General features: G+C 38.2%; 2 protein-coding genes across 5 annotated transcripts; one reads left to right on the forward strand and one right to left on the reverse strand.

Annotated features, from left to right (window-relative positions):
- Window positions 1-554: 554 nt before the first annotated feature.
- LOC102078152 (sterile alpha motif domain-containing protein 3) lies at window positions 555-8,075 on the reverse strand. 2 transcript variants are annotated; one of them, XM_019353862.2, is made up of 7 exons: window positions 7,769-8,075; window positions 7,094-7,123; window positions 5,646-5,749; window positions 2,798-3,775; window positions 2,375-2,527; window positions 2,110-2,202; window positions 555-1,491 (listed from the first exon to the last, which is right to left on the reverse strand). In XM_019353862.2, the coding sequence occupies exons 2-7, from the start codon at window positions 7,104-7,106 to the stop codon at window positions 1,174-1,176; spliced, it is 1,659 nt and encodes a 552-aa protein (XP_019209407.1). In that variant the 5' UTR covers window positions 7,107-7,123; window positions 7,769-8,075; the 3' UTR covers window positions 555-1,173. The 2 variants fall into 2 exon arrangements, with proteins under 2 accessions (XP_019209407.1, XP_019209408.1); XM_019353863.2 differs by having other exon boundaries at window positions 5,646-5,722; window positions 7,769-8,074.
- Window positions 8,076-8,792: 717 nt separating this feature from the next.
- On the forward strand, window positions 8,793-14,235 carry LOC102082390 (Fc receptor-like protein 5). 3 transcript variants are annotated; one of them, XM_005460597.3, is made up of 5 exons: window positions 8,793-8,917; window positions 10,691-10,735; window positions 11,927-12,196; window positions 12,281-12,541; window positions 13,335-14,235. In XM_005460597.3, the coding sequence occupies exons 1-5, from the start codon at window positions 8,848-8,850 to the stop codon at window positions 13,472-13,474; spliced, it is 786 nt and encodes a 261-aa protein (XP_005460654.3). In that variant the 5' UTR covers window positions 8,793-8,847; the 3' UTR covers window positions 13,475-14,235. The 3 variants fall into 3 exon arrangements, with proteins under 3 accessions (XP_005460654.3, XP_019209442.2, XP_019209443.2); XM_019353897.2 differs by having other exon boundaries at window positions 13,339-14,235; XM_019353898.2 differs by lacking the exon at window positions 11,927-12,196.
- The last annotated feature ends 1,500 nt before the right edge of the window (window positions 14,236-15,735 follow it).

Below are 15,735 nucleotides of genomic sequence, written 5' to 3' on the forward strand. Positions count from 1 at the left end.
GTTGACTTTACTCGCAAATTGCGAGGAAACCCGTTGCCTTATACCACTTTAGTTTTTACACAAGCTGAAACTAAATACGTTTAGTTTAACTAACATGGAATGTTAAGTTTTTACACAAGCTGAAACTAAATAGGTTTAGTTTGACCAACTTGGAATCATAAGTTTTTACACAAGCTGAAACTAAATATTTTTAGTTTTATTAACATGGAATACTACGTTTTTACACAAGCTGAAACTAAATAGGTTTAGTTTAACTAACATGGAATGTTAAGTTTTTACACAAGCTAAAACTAAATATTTTTAGTTTTATTAACATGGAATACTACGTTTTTACACAAGCTGAAACTAAATACTTTTAGCTGTATTAATATAACATGAATTTTCATATTCATATTTTTTTGTGTAGTCAGAATTATTGAATAACAAGATATTACTTGTTACTGGTACTTACTAAAAAAATTAGATTGTATTTTCCTCTAACAAAATAACTTTTTTATGAATTATAAAAAACATTGTTACAATGAAGTTGGATAGGAAAAAAAACAAAATCTTCAAATGCTCCAATGCATTTTATTTTTAAGAAAAAGCCACAACAAAGCCAATGTTAATTTGTCTGTGTGGTAGTTGAATGTGTGTGTGTTTGTGTGGTAGTTGAATGTGTGTGTGTTTGTGTGGTAGTTGAATGTGTGTGTGTTTGTGTGGTAGTTGAATGTGTGTGTGTTGTGTGGTAGGTGAATGTAACAACCAACAAAAAACAGAATTCCCAAAAATTCCCTGTTACAAACAGGATCTGCACCATCTGCCTACATTAAGGCAGGTCAACAGACATACTAACAAAGACTTTCTAATTAGAACAATATCCAACTCCATCTACAAAGACTTATGATGCAACAACTTAAACAATGTCTGTCTTTCAGGTACAACTCTTCAATTTTTACTTTCACGTCACATGCTTCTGCTCACTTCTAAAGCATCTAAGTGTGTGTGTGTGTGTGTTTGTGTGTATAGAAGTTTATGTGTAGTGTTTTTTGTTTGTAGGTGTTGTATGGGACTGTTCTGACTGGGTGCTGAATGTGTCTGTTTCTGCGTTTTGTGCCTTTTTGTTGGGCTGTTTTACAGAACCAAAAAGGTGAGGAAAAAAAACAAACATGTCACAGTAGAGATGACATCACTTTACATTGTAAGCTGATTTTTCAAAGATTGTATCTTTGGCTTTAGGTCAGTGTGGCCTAATGAGAGCAAAATCTGTTGGATGAACAGAAAGGTCAGCTTCATACTTTTAGGATAGTTAAGATGGAGTGCATACGTGAGTCCAAACAGAATGCACATTGCTTTAGGCAGATCTTGGATGTTTTCCATCACGACTTCTCCCTCAATGATAATTTTCAACAAGGTTGGACTTGGATGCTGGGCAGATGTGAGCACAGCCTCTTCACGCTCAGTGAGAAGAATCCCGATGTCAAGGTCACGGAAAAAATCAGCATCTGATTCCTTGTAAAACAAAAGTACATAATCATTAGAATACTCGTTACAAAAATAAACTTCAATCATGATACCATGAGAGTGTCATAGTGAAATGTAAAAGAAAAGAGTGGAATAGAGGCTTCGGGAACACTTGGAAGTGCTATAAAACAATCTTCATAAGTAGATTGACAGGGTTATTGAAACAAAAAACAACAACCAACCAACCAGCGTTTAAATATGCAGCATAATATAGGAAGGAACGTCGATACACCAATCAAAATGTAGGGGTGGTACCTTCAATTTAATTGGGTCAAAAGCAATTTGAACTGGATCAGTATAAGTGATTTTTCAGACTTGATCCGGTTCTAATTCCATTCTAATTGTGTTAATTACTTCCTTTTATACTTAGACATTCTTTCTTTGCATTCCTTTTGATATTTTATTTTTCATATTATTTTTCTTTTGTTCTTTTTTCCAAATATATTTTGTGCATTTCCAGGTTGATTATTGTTTCCTATAACCTCAAAGCGTTTTATTTACTGCAGGCGTCTGTCCAATCAACTCTTGACCTTCTCTGTGCACCTTGCATGTGGGTGAAGCTGTGCCAGGAGACGTTTGGCTAAAAGAACACAAGAGTGTACTTACAAAGCCTGCTTTGAAGAAGGTTGAAGGATTGTCCCCCAGGATGATTGGAAGCCCTCTGAGCACCTGTGTCCGGATTGCAGTTGGGTCAGTAGTCTTTGGGAATGAAACAGAATAACAAATTAGACGACTAAAATAAAACAAAATAACTTATCAGTAAGAAAGCTACTGATCAACAATAAACTGAATTACACAAACTATAGACTGGGACTATGATGTTTGTAAAACCTGTAAAGAACAATACTAAACATAATTTGTATGAACTTACATTGGTCTGTTGTGAAATCTGAGTCAACAACTGTCCAACATTCCCTCTCTTGGAACGAAATAACTCAAGGAAACGAGGACTGTGCCGATCGATGTTCTCATAAAATTCCTGCTTGAGGTTCTTGCCCACAATCCTGCTGAACTCCATGAACACCTGAAAAATACAGAAAGAGAGAGAGAGTAAAAAAAAAGCACTTAACATAACCAACCTGTACAAGACAAGCCATCTGCAAAGTAGAGCTGGAGAAACAGCCATGAATGTCATTTTTGTGGAATTTTAAGTTTTGATGTTTCTATGTATAAACGACATGCTCCACATTAAAGTCATCCATGTTTTCCTTAAAGGGGTCAAAAGAAATCGACATCTAGGCACATTATATAAAACACAGATAGTTATTAGTTATCTTTGCTTTTGTGAACATACCTGATCTTCTGTGAAGAGGGCAGGCCAGCGTTTCACCATCATGTTTATGGGGGGTTCAGAGTCCACAACCTCTTTTCTTCTCAAAGCAAAAGTCTGATCCATCTTTTGTTTTACAAGAAGTCCATTTGGGGTTCTCTTCTGCATTTCATCAGCCAAGTCCTTACGGGCCTCTTCCAGGGCAGCTTGATCAAATCCATCCGGAAAGTTGGGCAAGTAGTTGATTTCACCTTTCTTTGCCTTTTTTATCCGCTTGTTTGCTGGTTGTCCATCTGATGAATGCCTTCCCCGCTTACCGGCATTTACTGCAACATCAAGGCATCCTGATTGCCTGCGCTTTGTTCTATAATTTCCCATTTTATGCTTTAGACTATTTTTCCAACCACAACAGCGAGTGACAGAGCCTCGCTCCTGGAGACAGGGGTGTTTGTTTATCAGTGCTGTTGCAACACTTTCAAACTGAGCAGCAGTTGGGTATGCTGTGTAGCTATACATGCTTTCTGCCAGTCTCTCTAGTATCTCATGTTTCAGCTCTTTTGAGACCTTAAGGTGTGTTCCTTCACTCATAAACAGCAAATCTGCTTGCCTCAGTCTATACTCCACATCAACAGAAAATGTTGGAATGTCAAAAAATTCTGGCCATGGTTCACGTCGATCCTGAGGTGAATGTGAGAGTATCTCTGTATCTGCAGTACTTGTGTCGCTAAAGACGTCATCAGATGAGACAGGCACCAGGTCAAAGACAGGCAGGACTTTAATGGTTGGTTTTTCTGGAAGTTCTTGAAGATCTGTTAGATTACATAGTTCATTATTGAATTCAGGGTCTTGGAATTGGAGACTGAAGTTGTATTGAAGTCCCAGTGACTCTCGAAGCTTGGTTATCAAGTCTTTTACTGTAGAAGGCCTTGAATGTAGGATGACTTTCCTTATATCTGCCTCTGTTAGAATGACTCTCATGGTCATTTTCTGGTTTGCAGTCATCTTGGAAATAGAAACAACAATTAGAATATAACTTTACATATAAAAAAGGAATTTAACGGCTAAACAATCACTATGTGCATCACAAAAATAGTTGATTAATGCATTTGTTGCCTAAATTCAGTACACTTTTTTTTCCTTCAGAAGAAACATCACTATGAAAATAATTAAGATAACTTAAATGATAGAAGTGTTTATGATTTCAAGTCAAATATTTGAGAGCATCATACTGGGCTTTGGAAAACACTGAACAAGCTGAACTATCACCAACACAGAAACAAGTTATGAGTACTATCCAGAGGGGGAAAAAACTATGGATGTCCATGAGATTGAAGTTGTACATCCAATAAATGTGTGTTGTTTTTGTTGGTGTTGCTTGTGTCTGTGTGGTACATGACTTTGTTGTTTGTCTTGGTGTTCTATGTAAGATAAGAAAATTATGATTTATCCTGAGATTTAAGTGGTAATTCCATTTTTTAGTCTATTTCTATAGAAGCCCCCCTACTCAAATGTACAAGAAAAACATTTACTAAAATAGTCAGACATTTATGAAAAATATAAAACCCTTCTCAGACTGTATTATTATATATTTCATCATGAGCTCTAAAATTAGACAAAAACCTTACAGTCTAGACTGATTGCAGAAACCACACTTTTGCTTTTTAGCATATAATATGACGCTTGAGGGTCACTACTAAATGTTGACCATATGTGTATGCTGGAAGAGGGAACACATCATTTAGATCTTTCAGCTGCACCACACACAGAGAGGGGTTCCTGCTGTCACAGATGAGTTCAAAAGACCTCAGATGCTCGTGGTACCAAGCAGTCATCTCATTACAAATAAACAGGATCTCGGTGTTGAGTGCCACTATCTGTTTGATCTGCCTAAATGAAGGTAGCCCAGCGCATGAACCAACAGAGACTATCATGCCAGAACGATATGTAACTCCATCTACAGAGACTGATGATGCAACAAGCACTGATGTAAGCTGAGGAACTTTCCGGCAGAAAACCTGTTGGACATCCTCAGGATAAGATCTGATTGATGCTGTAGTGACCTTGTCCATTTCAACTGATGGCCTGAAAAATGAACTTGTGTCCAAATAGTAAGCCATCATTTTCTGATGCTTAACAGCCAATGTCAGAGCTACATTTTTGAAGTTGTGGGCATTACGTATGACCCGTTTGAAGAATTTGTGTTTCCCCTCAAATCGCATTGTCCAAACGTCTGAAAGGGGACCAAATGCTTTGATCAGCTCGGGGTAATGCTCGAGGTAGTGATGTTTTGGCCGTAATCTAAAATCTGGGAATGTTGTTTGCAACAATTCTCTGTGTTCTGACACTTTGCAGTCAAGGAAATGTACTGACTCTTCAGTGTGCTTTGTTGCAACAGCCAACTCAACAATCTCTTTTAGGAGCAGTAAAATGTTCCATGCATCGTCTCCCTCAGGGACTTTATGGCCAATGATAAGTGGGAGCAGCCTAAGTAGAGCCCAGTTCTCATGGCCATTGCCACCAATGGTCCCTTTGGTAGAGAAGCTGTGGGAAATTGGCTGAGGCTGGTCAGTTTTGTCATCAAAGGCATATTCAAAAGCTTTTATAGCATAGTTCAGTGTGTCTATGGTAAAATATTTTTTAGAAATCATGTTTGAAATGCAGAGTGATAGCTCAACAGGAACAATCCCTTCCAAAAGGTCATGGAGGATGTCGGGGGATACCCATGGACAACGTGAAAATGCTCCAGACCATCAGTCAGTACACACTCTCCTTTAACACCATATTGTTTTGCCTTAGTAGGATCCTGCTTTACCTCCTGCACCTGCTGATTGTGAGCATCAATAGTGCGGGGTTCAAAAGCACCTGAATTTACCTCTTTGGCTTGCATCTCGTCCCTTGTTGCCATGCAGAACCTGCAGAATCTGTCCACCGTAAAGCTTTCGAAGAATCCTGCCAGAGAATGAGCAGCCAGGTTATCTGCAGCCACATATACAACTGTCCCTTTAACACATTCTCCCAACTTCTCAACATAGACACCATGTTGCTCCAAAGAAGCTAGATCTTGAATGAGTGGGTGGAGAATTTTTGCATAGCCAAATTCTTTCACATAAGAGGCTTTACACAAGACAGCAAGCTGGATGGAGTGGAGTGTGGATCTGTACTTTGATGGGACATTAGCTATCACCCAATACACTGCACTCATTTTGTGTTTCTTTCTAGATGTTCCCAAAGGGTTGGACACTTCAAAATCATCTGTATATAGTCCAACAGCGATTTTGAATTCATCCCCTTTAAGGAGGTCATTTTCATTACAGTATGTACCATCTCTGTATGAACTGTACTCATGTTGCACATGCTTTTGGATGGAAAGAGCTTTATCCAAAATGTCTGCCCTACTCAACATCTTCTGTAGCATTGGATGCAAAGGTACATATACAGCACTACATTTTTTTCCTCTTTCAATAAGGTACTCTACTGGTTTAACCTCTGTAAAGTTTTTATTCACATATGCTGCTCTCCTTTTTGTAGTTGATAAGGGGCCATTCTTGCCACAGAATTTCATCATTACATTACCCTTTTCAGCAGCCCTTACTAATTCTTCCACAACAGAATCTTCCACATTTGTATGTGGTTTGAGAATTTCCTTGACTGCATTATGCAGCAGTGGCTGGGCTAGTTCACAAATCTGTAGCAGCTGTTTTATAACTTCTTGTACTGTATTTTCTGGAATGTGTAGCACTGTTTGCATCTTTAAAAAAAGAGCAGCAAGATTGTGCTCCAGCTGTTTTTCTAAATCATGAAGATCTTCATTGGTAGAGTCCTCATTGTCTTCCGATTCGGAGGTGTCATTGGGAGGCTCGTGATATTCTTGTGCCATTTCATTAGTTACATTACCAGCAACAATTTCCGGCCTGAACATCCTCCAGTCGAGTGTTCTGTGCTCTTTACTTCTGTGTGCATTAAATGTAGAATACACACTGGTGTGAAAGTTGCAGCCATTAAATGGACACTGGACTCTGTGATTTACCTTCAAATGTGTACTGCGCAAGTGAGTGAGGAAGACTGCTTCTGTGCAGGGTGCAGAAAAGTCACATGACTGACACTGAAAGGTTACTTGTGCAGTATATATTGGCTGTGGAACCTGGGTTTTTTGGTGGATCTTTGCTAAGTGAACCTTGAGTGCATTCATGGAGTTGAATGTGCACACACATTCTTGGTGTAAGCAGGGAAATGGGGCTGTTCTTCCATAGTTTCCGTGTTTTAACCGGTAATGTTTTAAAAGGTAACCCCTTTTCTCACACATAAACTCACAATACTTACACTTCCACAGCATCTTCACAACACAAGGATCTGTAAAACATAAAACAAGAAAACTATCAGACCAAAATAATATTGCTGTATAACACAAAAAAGTAATAGAACCAAAATATATGTGTTACCATAAAACTGGCACGTAAATAGGTAAGAGAGAGTGAGGGAGAACGAGAACAGAGTTCCTACAGGTTAGTTAGTCTTTTTAAGACCTTTTATGTTAAAAATGAAAGGTGGCAGTATGTGTAAAAGTTGATAACAAGCCAAGCAGAGTTGTGAAAAATTAAAGAACACTTCAGAAGGCCACAAGAAAGTTTGTCTAACAATGTTGTTTTTTAACGTTGTTACATTTTTTTAATGTTAATCATTTCTCTAAGACATCGTGTTCTGAGTTTCTGACCTGGGTCATCATAGTGTTCTAAATCGTTGATTCAGCAAATATAAACTTATGTTACCCTATATATCAAAGTAATTGTGGTTGACAAATTAAACTGACTAAATCTAACTTTATTATTCTGCTGACAATAATAGATGGACTCTAGCTAGCAATAAGTAGCCTATATATTACCGATATGCACCAAGTTTAAACCGTACAGTAAGTGACAGCGTCAAAAAATACCTCCAAGCTTTTTGGTGTTGCATGTTCCAACAAAGATATTTATACTACTTATTTTACATACTAACCGTTCAAGGCGTTCAATGCTGCTGAGAAAATGTCGGCAACAGTCTGCTTTCTTCCCTCCCGCAGAGTCCGCGTTGAATCCGTTGCAGAGGCCTTGTGGGGCGCCCAGTGAAGTTTTGAATTAGGCCCCTCCCCTTTGTTATAAAACTAAACACACCAAGTTAATTCTACTAAACCGGATTAGTGGCACTTACTATTTCAGCTAAAAAGTACAATTAACTAATGTTGTTTAGTAATGATAGCAGGTTTTTACAAAACATAACAGTATAAGTAATGATCACTCAGAAGTTTAACTAGAAACAAAATCTGGGTTTACAGTGCAGAAGGATGCTGGTTTTCTCTTGTTAAAGAATGCCTTGTGTTCTGTCTAGGTTGGGTGCTGTTACCTGAATCCACCTAGTTGCTAATCAGCAGAGCCCTATATAAGGCCTGTGGAGCTGTGTTGCTGGGCCCTCTGGCCATTTTGACTGCCATACTTATGCATTTACATTACATTACAATGACATTTACTTACATTAATTTTGAAATTTATGTGCAATTTGTGTGTCTTTGTTCAGTCTGCCTGTAGGGGACAGCTGCCTTTTTTAATTGATCCCTTGTTTTCTCCTGTTTATGTGTTCCTAGTTTTGTTTTCTTTGGAGTTAGGTATTTTGTTTTATTTTCATATCAGGGATGTTTTGTTTATTATGTTGGCCTTGGCTCTCCCTGAAACTAACTGCCAGTCTGAACCCAAACTTTAAGACTAACAGAAAATAAACCATTTACAAACTGTTATGTTAGTCCCTTCTATCCCCTAGAATAGCCAGGGGACGTAACATACCCACGGTACTGCCACTTGTCTATTATGAGACTCTGTGGGTGGTTTGTGAGCAAACGTGATCTCTGACTAAGTTTGCACTGAAATGTCTCCGCTGTCAAGCATTGTCTGTTTTTCTCATCAGTGTTGTAAACCAAGAAAAAGAAGATGAACGCTAAATGGCTATAAATAGAACTGAAAGCAGCATCAGGCTGTTTTTGTGTCAGATGAACTACCACACCAGTAGCTCTGCTTCACTGAAAACTATTTAGAGTTGTTTCAAAAATGCCACACAGTCTGTTGGTCAGTCTGCAGCAACATATCATGGAGGTCAGAGCTCTCTGCATCAGACTGCGTGAGTACTGTCTGTGTTAAAGTTAATAATTTAGTTTTAATGTATAAGCTAAGTCTTTATAATGCTAAATGGGATGGCTTAGGATTTATGTGGAAGAACCTTTTAGTGAGACCTTAGAGCAGGGGTGTTGAACTCCAGTCCTCGAGGACCGGTGTCCTGAAAAGTTGCAACACACCTGAATAAAAATTTGGAAGTCATTAGCAAGACTACACCTCATGCTGAGGTGGCAACCCCTAACCTACTCAAGTAAATTTAAATGTGTAAGATTAAAAACAAAAAAAAAAAACTTCCAAAACTTCTTTTATTGCACCATATTCAATCAAATGGCTGATTTGCTACCTGCAGTCAAGTTCTATCTCAAAGGGAGACGAGGCAGAGTACAGAGAGGAAGTCCTGAAGTTGGCAGCATGGTGTTCAGAAAACAACCTGGCACTGAACACTAAGAAAACCAAAGAGCTCATTGTTGACTTCAGGAGACACAGCACTGACTTGGCCCCCCTCTACATCAACGGGGAGTGTGTGGAGAGGGTCCACACCTTCCGGTTCCTTGGTGTCCTCATCTCTGCTGACATCTCCTGGACAGAAAACATCTCAGCGGTCATCAAGAAGGCCCAACAACGGCTGCACTTCCTGAGAGTCCTCAGGAAGTACAAGCTGAACTCCAACCTGCTGCTGACCTTCTACCGCTCGTCCATTGAGAGCCTGCTAACCTACTGCATCACGGTATGGTACGGCAGCTGCACCAAGGCAGATAGAGTGAGGCTTCAGAGTGTAGTCAAGACAGCACAAAAGATCATCGGCTGCCCTCTCCCCTCCCTGATGGACATTTATTCCTCCCGCTGCCTCAGCAGAGCAGCAAACATCATCAAGGACAGCTCCCACCCTGGCTTCAACATGTTCAGCCTGCTTCCCTCAGGGAAGCGCTACAGGTGCATCAACACTAAAACCCACAGACTCAAGAACAGTTTCTTCCCCAAAGCGATAACCACCCTGAACTCACACATGCACCGATAACACAACCCCCCACTTCCCACTTCCTCTATGGACCACCACTATTTATACCAATTCTATGTGCAATAACTGTATATACATAAACACTATTTATACCAATTCTATGTGCAATAACTGTATATACATAAACACTATTTATACCAATTCTATGTGCAATAACTGTATATACATAAACACTATTTATACCAATTCTATGTGCAATAACTGTATATACATAAACACTATTTATACCAATTCTATGTGCAATAACTGTATATACATAAACACTATTTATACCAATTCCATGTGCAATAACTCAACTGTACATACATAACACTATTTATTACATATTGTTTACGGTTTGTAAATTGTACATTTTATATATATATACACATCTTCTTCCCTATGTCAATACTGTCCATATGTATATAGCGCTGCAGAACTGTACCCCCCCCCCCCCCCCCCCCAAACATGTTTACACTGAGTAGGAGATGCTCTGTATCTCATTGTACAGCTGTATAATGACAATAAAGGCATTCTATTCTTCTATTCTATTCTATAGAGTCTAGTTAATGACCTACTAATTTTATTCAGGTGTGTTGCAACAGAGACACATGGAAACGTTTCAGGACATCGGCCCTTGAGGACTGGAGTTCGACACCTGTGCCTTAGATTATAAATATAAATAATAGAAACTACTTATTAACAATAAATATGAAAAGTATGAACAATAAAGTATAAAAGCAACACATTTTCCTTTCTTTTTTTTCTTGGTCTCATCAGTGATGACCGTCAACATCCTGTTGTGCAGACATGATCAGAATGTTGGTGAGTGCCGTATGTTTGCTGATTGATATAAACTTTATTTATCATTTTGTGTTTGGAGGAGTAGGCCGTTTAGATCAGTTCAAATCACCGGATTATAAGGTGCATTAAGCGAAACAAAAAAGATTGATAAGTCAAACTTTACTCAACTCATTCTTCACAGTCCACAGTCTGGACAGCTCTGGTCTCAGCTGTTCCCAGCTTCCCCTCCGATCCTCTCCCGTCTCACTAAAAAAGGGGAAGGAAACCGTCATCAGACCAAACGCCATCAGCTGTGTTCTCACCTGCCTCCCCAGCACCGCCCCGTTGAGCTCACTGCACCACTCCTCCCCTGCACACCTCCGCCACACCCTACAAAATTCACTGCTGTTTAGTTTTCTTCATTAATGTTGGAAGTGATATTAGAGCTGTACGTTTAAATTTTTTCAGAAACCTCTCAGTCAGAACATGCTATATCATGTTTAGGTGGAAACTAGCGAGCTAACTTTCTGCTAACTTCTAACTCTGTTAAATTTAATCAATTCTGTTTTCATGGATGCCTGGATGTTAAACTTAATTGTTACACCTGGTAAAGCAGCAACGCTGATCATTTTATTAAAGATGAAAGAATTTAGACAGTTTTTAACTCTCAGTGATGCTGCAGTGTTCGTTTAACTTCGGGACCTGAAGCAGACAGAGTTTTGGACCCAGATTACTCAGTGGGGCTCCTGAAAACAGTAGCCGTAATGCTCCAACAATCCATCAAGCGGTGCGGCTTCGCAGCTTACCAAAGTCGTACTGAAACATATTTTGACGGATTTTTGAGCGCCATGTACCACATAAAATTAGTTTGAGGTCAGTAAGCACAACCAGAATTCATACATAAAGCGCACTGTCGATATTTGAGAAAATTAAAGGATTTGAAGTGCGCCTTATAATGCAGAGAATACGGTCCCCTCAACAACAGTCCCCTCAAGGTGGTTAGCTTAGCAGTAAAATATCAAAAATATCTATTTGTGATTTTCTTAAAACCGATTGTCATACATTTAATCGTCACAAAACTTGTGATGCACACATTGTATTAGCTGTCATGCTTTTCATTTTGCTTTGTTAAGGTATTTTTATTTTATTTGTTATTATTATTGTTTAGTGACATCCAGCAGGTTGTTAATTCAACAATGAACTGAACCTTTGTTTTGTTTTGTTTTTTCTCAGATGCAGTTTCTCTTCGTATTGTTCCAAACAAATCCCAGTTTTTTAAATATGAGTCAGTTAGTTTTTACTGTGAGGAGATCTCTAATGGACACGTGTTATATAAGATGAAAGAGGAAGTAGAGCAATGCAACACAACCAGCAAGAAAACAACAGCATCATCAACAGGTTCACAGTGCACCATTCATTATCTTTATGCAAGTGACAGTGGAGAATACTGGTGTGGGACAGCAGGAGGGAACAGAAGCAACAATATCTACATCACTGTCACTGGTATGACTGAATGAATGCAGCAATACTTTGTCACAAAAAAAAACACATTCAGCATTTAATAAATTGAAGTCACTTGTTGTTCAGATGGTTCTGTGATCCTGGAGAGTCCTGCTGTTCCTGTGATGGTGGGAGATGCTGTAACTCTTCGCTGCAGAATCAAGATGCTTTCCTCCAACTTCACAGCTGATTTCTACAAAAATGGGCGTCACATAGGGAGCAGCTCAACAGGAAACATGACCATTCACGAAGTTTATAAGACAGATGAAGGACTTTACAAGTGCAACATTTCAGGAGGCGGTGAATCCCTAGCAAGCTGGCTGTCTGTCTCTCTGCCATGTCTCACAGGTGAGACACTTTTTTTCTTCCTTTTCCGAGCGGAATTTGGTCAATCACTGCTGATTCATGCATCAATCCTACATACACGTTTATATTTTCTATTTTATTGCACTCCTGTTTGTGCGATTAAATACAGTGTTTCACTGAAAAATAATTTACTAGTCACATTTTTTTTCTGAAAAAAATCAATACAAATCCACCTTAATAACAACTATGGCAGTATTCAGGGGTGACTATAGTTCAGGAGGTAGAGCAGGTCATTTGTTAATTGGAAGGTTGGTGCTTCGATCCAAGTTTATATGCCAAATATCCTGGGGCAAGATACTAACTTTAAGTTTCTCTCCGATGCGTCCATCAGAGTGTGAATGTTAGACAGAAGTTGTGGTGTTTAGTTGTGGTGCTTGTGTACATGGGTGTGAATGGAGCAAATAGTATAAAGCACTTTGGGTGGTCTGGGAAAACAGAAAAGTGCTATTTAGGAATCAGTCAATTCACATATGGAGGAAAAGTGGGTAAGTGTTAAATAATTATCATTTAGTATCAATTGTTCATTTATTTAACCAACATTTAATTTCATATATAATTTATATTTAAATATATTGTATAGAGACAGAGGAAATATAGCAAAAGAGTGTTTTGTACCAGCCTATAAACATGTTTGTTTAATTGTTCATTAGTCAGGTGGGCATTAGACAAAATGTAGTTTCTGGCAATTTTTCAGTCCTTGAATTTGCCAGAATTAAATGTAGATATTAAGTAACCAGCCAAGGTTAACACAACTAATTAATGTATATTTCTGCAGTCAGTTACACAGAGACTCATATTGACCTCATCTTACGGACTGTGTTCAACATCGTGATGGTGGCTCTGCTGCTGCTGCTGCTGGGATTTCTTTGCTGTGGGAAAATCAAAGTTACAACAACAAATTCACCAGCATGTTAATGCAACTGTTGTGAAACACGAAACAGTGCAATGATGGCAAGTAGTGCAAATAAAAAAATAGAAAGACATTAATGTGCTTCATTTATTTTGGGTATTTTATTTTTAAGTTTCTAGAAGCAGATCCATTATGTGCTGGGACAGTTTCAAGAAATGAAAACATGAAACATATTATATTCCAATATTTCACCAAAACTTTGCATCAGCATATCTGTAAAGTATCCACATCAAGTATCCACTGCTTCTTCTTTATAAAATTGCTTTTGTGTACACACATGTGAGCTGTGACTTTCTTTGTACTGACACATTTCTCAGATGTATTTAGAGTCAAACTGTGTGTAGCATTATATCTCCCTGGGAGAAAATGTTGCAGTGTTTCATGCTGGGGCGGAGTAGGACCGCTGAAACATGCTGCCACTATTGCAAAACAACTGACTTGAAAAATTTCCAACACCCTGTATAACATGTACAGGGAATGTCACTTTTTTAAAAACAGAATTAAATGACTGCTATCAAATAGTCACAGCCTGCAAAACGTCAGCTTAAAAATGATATCATACCAGTCCAAAAATTGTCAGCTACGAAAAGCTAAGGGAGAAATAACTACAATTAGTTGGGGTGTATGCATACTTTTGACTCTGTGTGAAATAGAAAATATAAAAAATATTTTAAAACTTCTGTGCCCATTAACTGTTCTTTAAAGTCTTTAATGATGTATGTTGTACCATTTCACTCTGGAAAAAGAAGTGTGTGCTTTTTATTAAAAACTGTGTATGTTTCTGTTCTGTGTCCTGTGTTCTGTTTATATTTATATGTGTCTTTCTGGCTGCTGTTACAACCACATTTCCCTTGTGGGACAATCAAACGATTATTTTATTCTATTCTATTTATTTGTGTTGCTCCTGCCAATTTTGAACAATATATGTGAAAGCTGCTCCTTTTGAAATGATCCATGGTGAGGGGTTGGTCACCTATGCTTAGAGCAGCCAATACAGGTATACCAAGTTTAAATGAGCCAATAAGTGGATGCCCTACACCTGGAGGACATGAGACAAAGAGATAGAAAGACCACAGTTACATGTAATATTGTTCCATTGGTCATCAAAGCAGAGAAGATGTAAACACTCTCTATTATGTAATGTTTTCCTGTAGGGATTCCTGTTGAGATTTCTTTAGATTGATGGTTTATTTTGATGATATTATGAACTGTTGATGATGGCAGGAGTCTTCAAAATTTTACGTTGAGAAGACTTATTCTGCAATTGTTCAACAATTTGTGAATGCAGTTTTTTTTAACTCATGGAAATTGAATCCAGCACACAAAACAACTCCTTCTGCAGTCATGACTACTAGAATCATGAATCATGCAAATGAGAATGAGAAAGTGCTCCCTGTACACACTGTCTGCAAGATTCTGCCTCATTTGAATTAACACCTGTTTTTTCTTTGCAGTACATTTGAATCCTGTCAAAGGTAATGGACTGGTGGGCTCAAGGACAGCAGGTCATATGGAAATGAGTCAGTATAATGAACTAGGGCTTACTGTTTTTTCAGACTTCATTAACAGTTTCAACTTTACTTTGTTGTAAAGTCTGAACTAATTCAACTCCAACTGAGTTGGTGTTTATTTACTGCATTTTTGAATTTCTGTTATTTATTATTTGCCACATAAAGGGTCCATGGTCATTAGAGTGGGCCCTAGAGCAAGACTGTATTTTCTCTATGCACAGAAGAAGTTGAGAATTTTTTTTGGCCTGATATAGTTCACAGTAACTGAGTCAGAGAAGACTCTGCTGCAAACAGCTCAGACAGTCCTGCTGCTGTGATGGTGAGCACAATCAAGCCAGAAGCTTCAGAGGACATTTGCAGTGAACAGCAATCACTCAGTTTGGACGCCTGAGATTAACAACAACGAGACGACAGACGAGGTACTTCTTCTTTATTATAATCCATATTATGCACAAAAGTTTGCATTTTATGTCTTTGTTTTTTTAAACAAAGGTAACTGCAGATTTTTCATTTTCTACAAACAATTACACTTCCATTGCTTCTTATTCAACACGTTAAAGAGAAAAAAGAATACATTGCAGCTCTCTGTTATCTTAGTAAAAAGTTTGATGATCATGAATTAAAAATGGTATTTATACCTGACTGGGAAATTGGACTTGTTTAGTTTAATGGCCATATAATGTATTAAAATTATTGATATTGTATTGGAAACCAAATAAATGATACCTACACAATTTAAATACACTATAAAAGCT

Source organism: Oreochromis niloticus, linkage group LG3 (assembly GCF_001858045.2).
Source record: "Oreochromis niloticus isolate F11D_XX linkage group LG3, O_niloticus_UMD_NMBU, whole genome shotgun sequence".
NCBI classification, from domain to species: Eukaryota; Metazoa; Chordata; class Actinopteri; order Cichliformes; family Cichlidae; genus Oreochromis; species Oreochromis niloticus.